General features: G+C 41.7%; 1 protein-coding gene across 2 annotated transcripts in view; it reads right to left on the bottom strand.

Moving 5' to 3' along the window:
- The window catches only part of sdk1 (sidekick cell adhesion molecule 1), a 577,103-nt gene that overhangs the window by 258,856 nt on the left and 305,997 nt on the right, over positions 1-12,250 (bottom strand). For both annotated transcript variants that reach the window (XM_033041133.1, XM_033041132.1), the window contains exon 5: positions 6,348-6,481. In XM_033041133.1, the coding sequence (XP_032897024.1) occupies positions 6,348-6,481 (134 nt within the window). The remainder of the gene's footprint in view (positions 1-6,347; positions 6,482-12,250) is intronic.

Consider the following 12,250-nt stretch of genomic DNA (forward strand, 5'->3'; position numbering starts at 1 on the left):
TAAACATAACTGTTTCACGTGGAAGTTATTCCATAAATGTGGCCTGGAAATATCTTGTTTTATATTCAGAAAATACCTGGCATACACGGGCTGCTTTCAGTAGGCAAGCAGTACAATATTGTCCTTAGAAATTGAGAGATTTCAAACCTCAGTCTTTAAGAGGAAAATTATTGGAGCATTGAATTTTTCTCGAAAGTAAATTAAATCTTGGAAACATGTTTAACCAATAGTCATTCTTACCCATGGCCATAGTTGACAGGATCATAACCTGTCTTTCTCTACTCAACCTCCAGTCCTCCCACCCAAAACAAGGACAAAGATCCCACGGTCCTCACATTCCATCCCATGTGCCAACACATTCAATGGTCATCCCCTGTAATTTCGGCCACTGTCAAGGCAATACTACATCTGACAAACATTTCTTTCCTCTCTCCTTTTGGAATTCCAAAGGAAATGTTACTTCCCCATTTTACTCCTACATCTCCACCAGTACTCACTCCCCTTCTCACACCCTACGGGTTCAACCCCACAGATGCAATGCCTGCCCTTGCACCACTTCCCTTTGCACCATTCAAGGATCTAAGCACTCCTCACTGAGGCAGTGGTACACTTGGCTTTGACCCCTTCAATTTGGTGCTCATGCGGAATCAAGGGGTATGGGGAGAAGGCAGAAACTGGATACTGAATGTGGATGATCAGCCATGATCACATTGAAGGGTGCTGCTGGCTCTCTCCACAGAAGCTGTTTGACTTGCCCTTGCACTTTCTGCTTTATTACTGGAGTGGAAAGAGCTAGGCATTCAAAACCAACCTACCAGAGTCATGGTTAAATGCACTGTAATATTTTTTTTCAGACGTAACAAAATCTTGCTGTTTTCAGCAAAGCATGAAGTCGAAACCAATTGACACTCATTGGACTGGAGTGCTAGAATGCCAAAATGTATCGAGTGAACTGTGAAAACTGATTAAGAAATGTTGAATGCTGCAGAATAGGAGAAAGGAAGTGCCACGAGCTAATGACCCTGGTATAAGTTGAGGCGCAAGGAACTGCAGATGCTGGAATCTTGAGCAAAACAAAGTGTTGGAGGAACTCAGCAGGTCAGGCAGCAGCTAAAGAGGGAATGGACAGATGATGCTTCAGATCGGGACATTTCAGAAGCAGTCTGAAGAAGGGTTCAAACTCGATGCATTGCCTGTACATTCTCTCTCCTGTGCTGCCTGACTGCTGAATTCCTCCAGCACTATGTTCATAATGTCATAAGGAATAGGAGTAGAATTAGGCCATTCGGCCCATCAAGTCTACTCCTCCATTCAATCATGACTGATCGATCTCTCCCCTAACCCCATTCTCCTGCCTTCTCCCCATAACCTCTGACACCTGTACAAATCAAAAATCTATCTCTCTCTGCCTTATGTTTGACCCTGGTACAGTATAAGATGTTAAACTTATGAATCTATGAATGTCTAACATAATAGCATATTTCAAAATGCACTCCATTATCTGTAAAGAAATTTAAGATCTCCAAAATGTCTAAAAGGCAATAGGTTAATGAAGTCTCATATTTAATCAGGGTAGCTATAGGTACACTGCCATTTCAATAACGGCTGATGCAACAATAGCATTAAAACTTACAAGGGTAGATAGAACATAGAACAGGACAGCACAAGAATGGCCCCTTTGTCCCACAATATTTGTACTGAACATGATCCCACCTGCCTGTACATGATCCATGTCCCTCTATTCTTTGCATTTTCATGTGTATACCTAAAAGCCTCTTACATGCCCTTATTGTATCTGCTTTAATTGTATGTATATAGCTGCAACTGTATGATTTCTGCTTCAGAAATTTGATATGTTTGAAGTCAATGGAGTAAAGTGTACAGTCACATGCATTATGTTCATTAACTGCAAGCATCCAGGATCTATTTCTATCACTGCCATTCTGATTGACTAATTTGCAGTCATCCAAATTCAAACGATTTCCTTCAAATCATTAATAATCTGCATAGCAAAGTAGCTATCAGTTTACTCATCAGGTCTCTGATAATTAGCACCAGATCACCACAGAGCTCCCCTTTGATCCCTATTACTTTACACGTTACAAAATATTATAAAATATCTATATTACAATATGTTTCCAGACAGACCTTCCATCTCAGCATCTGCTTATTTTATTGAATAGTGCATTAGTAAAAAACTTACTATCTTTCCCTTGCAGCAATCATTTTGCAGAATATATCCATAATCAGCAGCAGTCAAATCCAAAATATTTCTTTCCAATGTCTTAAATATTAAGTCATCCCATTCTAAATTCAACTGCAAATATCCCAAATTAAAGATCGCACAGTCATAACAGAACTTCTTTCTGTTTATTAAAGCCAGGCATTTTGGAAGTTAAGACTTGAAAGTGACAACGTACGGCTCTGCAGCATATTGAGAATAATAGGCTGCCACAAATACTAAATTCACAGCTTGTCGGATGAATTAAGCAATGTAAAATTAATGACTGAATGGTTTATAGATGAATATTTAAAAAACATTCATACCTACAAATATCCATAATTTAATATATTAAAACAACCCATCAACTAAACAGGGAACTGAACATTTCATATCTCTTCCAAGAAAGAAATAATGCATTTTTCTTTGAAATGGTAACCATTTTAATGGTTCCTATTCAGTTCTCCCAAAGATAACAAGGAAATCAGTAAGAAATGAGAGGTAGACGCTTCAATTTACAAAAACGTTGACTTACAGCAGGTGTCATGCTGGGGCTTTAAAACACCTCAATGCATTGTGACCAAGATGAAAATGGAAGGAAAAAAATTAATCTAATTGCATCCTTCAAAGTTATTGAGGTGTGGTACCCATTGGTCCAGTTGCAATACTAGTTGTCCAGCAAGAAAAATACAATGTCAATTATCAAAGAAAAAAACTAAAGTAACAAAAACAGCTTAAAATTTATTCTAGCACACTTTCAATTTTAGTATTTTAAAAGCTAATGGATTAATGTTGTGATTTTTGTAGAGGAAAAATCACAAGATTATAACTAAATTACAACAATAGTGACTTCTGAAAGCGAAGCACTACACACATCCCAATATACATTGATGGCACTGAAGCAGAAATGGTTGGAAAGTTCAAGATTTTAGGAATAAATATTCACCACAATTTGTCCTGCACCAGCCACATTGAAACTATGGCCAAGAAAGCACACCTACTTCCTGAAAGGCTTAGGAAGTTCGGTATGTCCCCAACAACCCAGCAACTTCTTCAGATGTGCCTGCGAAAGCATTTTATCGGGATATATCACGGTATAGTTTGGGGACAGCTCCATCCAAGACCGCAAGAAATTGCAGAGTTGTGGACTTAGCCCAGAACATCACTCACACCAACCTCCCCTTCCATCTACATTTCACGCTTCCTTGGCAAGGCCACCAGCATAATCAAGGATTGGTCTCTCCTATCAGGCAAGAGTTACAGAAGTTTGAAAACAGAATCCTCCAGATTCAGGAACAATTTCTTCCTAGCTGTTATCAGGCAACTGAACCATGTTCTCACCAGCTAGAGTGTAATCCTGACCTCCCACCTTCCTCATTGGAGACCTTTGAACTATCTTTAATCGTACTTTATCTTGCACTAAATGCTGTACCCTTTATCCTTTATCTGTTCACTGTGGACGGCTTGATTGTAATCTAAAGACTATCCATAGTCTTTTCTTTGACTGGATAGCACGCAACAAAAGCTTTTCACTGTACCTCAGTACACGTGGCAATAATAAACTAAACTAAGGTAGCCCATACAAGTCATATAAGTAGAATAAAATAGAAATGAGATTTACAATCACACTGATGCCGACTGTAAATTCATCAAAGAGCAATGTGATTGTGAAAGTAAGGCACATATTTAATCTAAATATGCCATTCTTAATGATTGAATGTCGATAGAATTGTGCATGGTGATTTTAATGAGAGCAATTAATTTAAACAAATTGACTGGATTTCCCAAAATAAACCAGATTGTGGTTCACGATTAAGTTTGCCTGTCTTAGAATCCACATTTGAAACCCGCTAACACATAGACTCATGCCATGATTGCTCACATTTTGTACACATGACGTCAACCAATCAAGCAATTTGTCCAATCGCAGAGAAGAAAATGGAAAAATAATAGCACGGTGTTTGTCCACTGGGCATTAAGTTGCAGGACAAAGCAAATAAATTGAATTAGCATTGAATGATAGTTTTCATGCCAGCCAGGAATATTTACTTTTTGCAGTGGTTCAATCTGCCAGCTCACATAGCATGAATTCAGTCTTCAAAAGGGAAAGGAGTGAGTTTCTTTCAACCGCAGATATTGACTGACATTGAGTGAAATGAAATTGAGAACTACTAGAGCTCATTATAATGCCTTTGAGGTCAAAGGGGAAATATCACACATTATATTATTTTCACTGAAATGGTCCGATTTTTTTTTCAATGCTTTTTGCTTCTCTCAAGAGGGATTACATGACTGCTGGTTGATGGGGGCCATTACGGGGTCATGACATTTGATTGCAAGAAGAGTCTCATGGACTCAATGTACGAACTTGCCCTTCCCTAACCATCATTTTCATCTGTTCACTGAACATCCCCATAGCTCCAATCAGTTCAGTGAATTGCGTTGAGGCTTAAAAATGCATCAACACTTGAGCCCAAGATGAACATTGAATAAAAACGAATCTAACTGCATCTTTCGAAGCTATTCAGCTGTGATGCCCAATAGTAACATTATCAGGGCAGTCCAGTTGCGATACAGACCCACCTTTATGCCAAGCAAAAAATTGGATAATATAATTTTAAAAAGATACACTGTTTAAGATTGGATGGGATTAATCTTTTGTTTAATCCATCTGAATTTGGAGTACTCCATACTCCATTTAACAAAATACAAAAAAATGCTAGAGGAACTCAGCGGGTCAGGCAGCATCTGTGAAGGGAATGGACTGGTGTCTCTTCGATTGGGACCCTTCTTCAGGCACCTTTTTTCTTTGTAACTATAATGTAACTGTTATGCTATAATGCTGCAGCACTTATATTCTGCACTCTGGCATTGTTCTCTTTGCACTACCTGTTGTATCTGATTATACTCACGTATAGTATAATATGATTAAATAGGCAGCAAAGGTTTTCCATTGTAGCTCGTAGCTCGGTATAAGTATAATAATAAATCAAAACATGACAATAATAAATCAATACCAATCAGATTTTGAAACCACTGTACGTTTTCCCAATTAGGATCCTTCCCAACATTTCATGACCCTCCTTACTCATTGGGCACTCACTGCAAGACACATCCTGTCTCCCTATTCCTGTCCCTGGTCCTGTCCCAAACACTCCAAACTTCCTACAACACTTGGGACCACCTACCAGGGGTTTGGTTCACACCCAATTCTTCCATGACCCCCAACCTTACCGACTCCTACCTCTTCCTGAATGCTTTCTGAAGCAATCATTCCACACTGAAGCCCTCCTGCCCTCAGGCTACCAGTCACTTCAAGAGGTTCTGCAATTAAATTTTTTCAGGCACCTGGGAACTCTGTCCTTAGGAGTTTCCTGAGCTCACAACAACGTTCCCACAAACAACTTGCCTCCAGGCTAAAATACAAGCCAATAAGTATGCAGTCATCAGTCAGCAATTAAAAAGAAAAACAGTATACATTGCATACTTGCTGATTACACTCTGGTGTTAACAATAAACACAATGATGCACGCACTTCATTTACAATGTTCCTTTAAAACATTGCGTCAAAGGCACTTACCTCAAATGTTCAGCCCTTTACACCTACCTTCACACATTATATTTTCCAAAATCTGGAAACCTGCAGTTCAATATTGACATGACTATTCTCCATTGTCTCAATAGTTTCCTAAAACTGTATGTGGCACCTCATTTCGATCTACTTCCCTTAAAACCAAGGGAAGGTTCAATCACTGTTTTGAAAATCTTGTAAATTAACTCTGCTATGATGGACCGTGGTCAAAACTTAAGCCAATGTCTCAATAGCCACTTTTACACAAGCAGAGATCACCTGGAGACACAAGAAACTGCAGATGCTGGGTCATAAGCAAAACACAAATGCTGGAAGCACTCAGCAGGATTAGGCAGCATCAGTGGAGGGAATGGATAGACGACGTTTCGGGTCGGGACCCGTTAGCCTGTAGAAGGGACCAGACCTCGAACGTCTTTTGTCCATTCCCCTCCACAGATCCTGCCTCACCCAACATCCTCACCTCTTCTTATCACCCCAGACTATTTCTACCATTGATAAATAAAAGTACAAGCCACTTATTATTTTTACACTTACTTAAAATTGCCAGGAAGATAAATGCACTTGTCTTGTTTTCCCCATTCTTTTCATTGACTGCTTGTACATAATATCTTCCTGCGTCTGCTCCAGCCACCGAAAGCAGTACCAGATGATTGTCAAGTGTTATTGCACTGTTGAAAAATATAAAAATATTAGCGTTATCAATTTTTAATAGATGAAATGATTTCTAAAAGATAAGTCAATTAAGATTCTCCTGGATTGATCTTTTGTTTTCTGGGAAAAAGCAGAGAAAAAAAACTCCATCTGAACGTCCTCTCCCATTTAACCAAATAATCACTGAAGATATGCAAAACACAAAGTGCTCAGTGGGTCAGGCAACATCTATGGAGGGAATGGTCAGGCGACATTTCTAGTTAAGAACCTTCTTCAGGTCATTTTCTCTCTGTAACTATTATACTATAACTCTGTAACACTTATATTCTGCACTCTGGTTGGTATTTTTATCTTTGCTCTTCCTGACCATTATTATCATACCGATCTTAATGAATTATTTTTTGAATTTTCAAACACAGTTCCATTAGCTGGTAGGAAATGATGCCCCAAACACCAGTTAGAAAAGAAAAATGTCTTGACTTTCATTGTTGTGAAGAAAAATCTAACCATGCTGCACCATTGCAATACACTTGAATCCAACTGTGTTTTCTGACGGAAGGAGACGATCGTCAGAACCGCAGGTGAATACTGTTTTGTTTGGAAAAATAGATGGAAGACTCTACGGTTTCAATTCTCACCCAAGAGACAGGACTTTCACCAACGCAGCATTGCGTCATTGGAGTGGCAGCTTAGATTATGTTGTAATCAATGCATGTATCAATCTTGCACAGACATGAGAGCTACCGATTGTCAAGAGGACTTAGCTGGCAGCATTCATGTCTGAAGAATAACATACGTCCACATCCCGCACAAACCTTGCATGGGTTGGTGTGTGTTACATCCATCCAGTTCCTTCAGGTATATAGTTAGAGTTGTACAGCGTACAGTACATACAGAAAGTATTCAGACCCCTTCACTTTTACCACATTTTGTTACGTTACAGCATTTTTCTAAAATGAATTCAATAAAATTCAATTTTTATCATCAATCTACACACAATACCCTAAAATACAAAAGCGAAAACAGGTGATTAGAAATTTTTGCAAAGTAATTAAAAAGAAATAACTGAAATTTCACATTTACATAAGTATTCAGACCCTTTACTCAGTACTTTGTTGAGGCACCTTTGGCAGCGATTACAGACTCAAGTCTTCTTGGGTATGACGCTACAAGCTTGGCACATCTGTATTTGGGTAATTTCTCCCATTCTTCTCTGCAGATCCTCTCAAGCTCTGTCAGGTTGGACGGCGAGCATCAATGCACAGCTATTTTCAGGTCCCTCGGGTTCAATCGGGTTCAAGTCCAGGCTCTGGCTGGGCCACTCAAGGACATTCACAGACTTGTCATGAAGCCACTCCTGCGTTGTCTTGGCTGTGTGCTTAGGGTCGTTGTCCTGTTGAAAACTTCCACCCCAGTCTGAGGTCCAGAACGCTCTGGAGCAGGTTTTCATCAAGGATCTCTCTGTACTTTGCTCCGTTCATCTTTCTTTCCCTCGATCCTGACTAGTCTCCCAGTTCCTGCAGCTGAAAAACATACTCACAGCATGATGCTGCCACCACCATGCTTCACCGTAGGTATGGTATTGGCCAGGTGATGAGCGATGCCTTGTTTCCTCCAGACGTGACGCTTGCCATTCGGGCCAAAGAGTTCAATCTTGGTTTCATCAGACCAGAGAATCTTGTTTCTCATGCCTTTTGGCAAACTCCAAGTGAGCTGTCATGTGCCTTTTACTGAGGAGTGACTTCTGTCTGGCCACTCTACCACAAAGGCCTGATTGGTGGAGTGCTGCAGATATAGTTGTCCTTCTGGAAGGTTCTCCCATCTCCAGAGAGGAACTCTGGAGCTCTGTCAGAGTGACCAGCGGGTTTCTGACCAAGGCCCTTCTCCCCCGATTGCTCAGTTTGGCCGGGCGGCCAACTCTATGAAGAGTCCTGGTGGTTCCATAGTTCTTCCATTTAAGAATACGTAGACCACTGTGCTCTTCGGGATCTGCAACGCTGCAGAAATTGTTTTATACCCTTCCCCAGATCTGTGTCTCAACACAATCGTGTCTCAGAGGTCCCCCTCAAATCAAGAACCGTAACTTTCAACACATCTTCACCCTGGTACACACCTGCACTTCGTAAACTGAAACAGACTGGTCGCCAACTCGAACAACTTATAAAGAAATCATCTCTCACAGTCCACCTTGAAGCTTACAAACTCCACCTCACTGACTACAAAGATGCTTTCATTGCTGCAAAATCTGCCTACCTCTCCTCCATATTCACCGATCCCTGCCTAAACCACAGAACCCTCTTCTCCACAGTGGGCAACCTCCTCAAGCCTCGAGCCAACACTCTCCCTACCTCTACGCCGGATCTCTGCAACTCATTCCTCCACTTTTTCGCTGATAAAATCAGCACCATCTATCAATCTTTATCCCCTGTACCCGACTCCCCAGCATCTACTCCACCACCTACCAAGGCCCCTCCTTTCAACATCTCCACTGACCTCCTTACCCCTCCTCCACACTGCTTCCTCTCCCAGTTTGACCTGGTCACCCCTATTGAAATCTCCAAACTCATCAGCTCTTCCAAACCCACTACCTGCTCCCTCGACCCTCTCCCCACTCCCCTGTTGAAGTCCTGCCTCCCCGTTCTCTGCCCCAACCTCACTAATCTCTTCAACTCCTCATTGTCCCAAGGAATTGTCCCCTCCGCTTTCAAAACTGCTGCCGGTACACCAATCTTAAAGAAACCTGGTCTTGATCCCTCCTCTCTCATTAACTACCGCCCAATCTCAAACCTCCCCTTTCTTTCAAAAACCCTGGAGCGTATCGTTGCGTCGCAACTTCATTCCCACCTCCTTGCGTATAACCTACTTGAACCCCTCCAATCTGGCTTTCGCCCCCTCCATAGCACAGAAACTGCTCTCCTCAAAGTCCTCAACGACCTCCTCACCTCTGCTGACACTGGTTCCCTCAACATCCTCATCCTCCTCGACCTGAGTGCAGCCTTCGATACAGTGAACCATAACATCCTGCTCACCAGACTCAAAGACCTCGGCATTGAAGGCTCTGCACTCAGCTGGCTCCGTTCCTACCTTTCCAACAGATCCCACTTCATCTCTCTCCACAACCACACCTCTGCTACAGCCGCAGTCACTCAAGGCGTTCCCCAAGGCTCCGTACTTGGCCCCCTCCTCTTCATCATCTACATCCTCCCCCTTGGTCAGATACTCCGCCACTTCAATCTGGACTTCCACTGTTACGCTGATGACACCCAGATTTACCTTGGCACCAAATCCCCCCACAACCCCCCCCCCCCCCCCCCCCCCCCCCTCTCCCATATCAACTCCTGTTTGTCAGCTATAAAAACCTGGATGCAACATAATTTCCTCAAACTCAACAGCGATAAGACAGAATTCCTCCTCATAGGCTCCAAAGCCACACTCAGCAAAATCAATAACCCCACTCTCACCATCGACGGCACCACTGTCTCCCCATCTCCCCAGGCCCGCAACCTTGGCGTGATCTTTGATTCCACCCTCTCCCTTGAGCCTCACATCCGCCATGTCATTAAAACCTCCTTCTTTCATCTCCGCAACATCGCCAAACTCAGACCCTCTCTCACGCCGCCCGCTGCTGAAAGACTCATCCATACCTTCATCTCCTCCCGACTGGACTATTACAACTCACTTCTCCTTGGCATCAGCTCCACCTACATCAACCGACTTCAACTGGTCCAGAATGCAGCCGCCCGACTCATCACCCATACCAAATCCTGGCATCACATCACTCCAGTCCTCAAACAACTTCACTGGCTTCCCATCTCCCACCGGATCACCTACAAAATCCTGATCCTCACCTACAAAGCCCTCCACCATCTGGCCCCCCCATATCTCATTGACCTCCTCTCCCCCTACCAACCCTCACGGTCCCTCAGATCCACATCAGCCGGTCTCCTCTCCATCCACAAGTCCAACCTCCGCAGTTTTGGGGACAGAGCCTTCTCCAGGGCAGCTCCCAGGCTCTGGAACTCCCTCCCCCAACTGATCCGCAATTCCGTGTCCCTCACCATCTTCCAGTCCCGCCTCAAGACCCATCTCTTCACCTCTGCCTATCCTTAGCCCCACGTCCCCGTCCCTTTTCATCTGTGCATTAATTGCCTCATACTGTGTTTTGTATTGAATTCTGTCTTTACTTTGTGTACTAGTCATGTCTCTACTATTTATTTCATTCCCCTTACATGTTTTTCCTCTACATGCTCAATTTTTGTAAGGTGTCCTTGAGACTCTTGAAAGGCGCCCATAAATAAAATTTATTATTATTATTATTACGGACAATTCCTTCGTCTTTATGGCTTAGTTTTTGCTCTGACATGCACTGACAACCTATGTACAGGTGTGTGCCTTTCCAAATCATGTCCAATCAATTTAATTAACCACTGGTGGACTCCAATCAAGTTGCAGAAACATCTCAAAGATAATCAATAGAAAAAGGATGAACCTAAGCTCAATTTTGAGTGTCATAGTAAAGGGTCTGAATACTTATGTAAATGTGATATTTCAGTTATTTCTTTTTAATTACTTTGCATTAGTGTATTAATGCATAATGGGGTATTAGTGTAGATTGATGATTAAAAAAATGAATTTAATCCATTTTAGAATAAGGCTGTAACGTAACAAAATGTGGAAAAAGTGAAGGGGTCTGAATACTTTCTGAATGCACTGTATAATTAAGCTCCCAACTGATCTAATTGTAGTCTTGTATCTTGTATATGTATCAAAACATGAACCATGTTCCGAATATACTGGAGCATACTCGCCATCCAAGCTCAAGGTACCACCTCAAATACTTTTTGGACCATATCTCCAGAATTTAGAACACAGAACAGCACAGGAACAGGTCTTATACAGTGCCCTCCATAATGATTGGGACAAAGATCCATCATTTATTTATTTGCCTCTGTACTCCACAATTTAAGATTTGTAATAGAAAAAATCACATGTTTGATGATGTAACTGCTGATGATAGTAGCATAATGAATTCTGAAGGTGGCCAAGTCAATCACCCGATCTGAACTTAATTGAGCATGCCTTTTATATGCTGAAGAGAAAACTGAAGAGGACTAGCCCCCAAAACAAGCATGTTAAGAATTGCTGCAATACAGTCCTGGCAGAGCATCACCAGAGAAGACACCCAGCAACTGGTGATGCCTATGAATTGCAGATTTCAAACAGTCATTGCATGCAAAGGATATGCAACAAAATACTAAACATGACTACTTTCATTCACATGACATTGCTGTGTCCCAAACATTACGGTGCCCTGAAATAGGGGAACTATGTATAAAACCAATTTCAGAATTAGAGATCCTTATGTTAGATTCCTTGGAATTCAGTATCATAGTTTGATCTGTTCCTACTATTTATCAAACATGATCCAAATTGAACTCTTGTTCCTATTAAATGGCAAGCAAATCTGAACCTCCCAGCATCTTTTTAATCTATGCAAAGCACCACCTCCAAAATGAATTTGATATCAATTGGGATTAACGTTAATAGTTGAAATGTTTTTCAATCAATTATTGCCTTCAAAGGACCCCCCCCCCCCACAGCTGTGAATCTCTCTTCAGCTGTTCACAATATTTCAACTGTATTTATTGTTCAACACAGTAAATTTAATCTCATATGAGCTCATGAACAAAAAATATGACGTTCAAATATTAATTATTGGCAAAGATAGACGCAAAATGCTGGAGTAGCTCAGTGGCACAGGCAGCATCTCTGGAGAGAAGGAATGG

The sequence above is a fragment of the Amblyraja radiata genome, chromosome 22, assembly GCF_010909765.2.
Source record: "Amblyraja radiata isolate CabotCenter1 chromosome 22, sAmbRad1.1.pri, whole genome shotgun sequence".
Lineage (NCBI taxonomy): Eukaryota > Metazoa > Chordata > Chondrichthyes > Rajiformes > Rajidae > Amblyraja > Amblyraja radiata.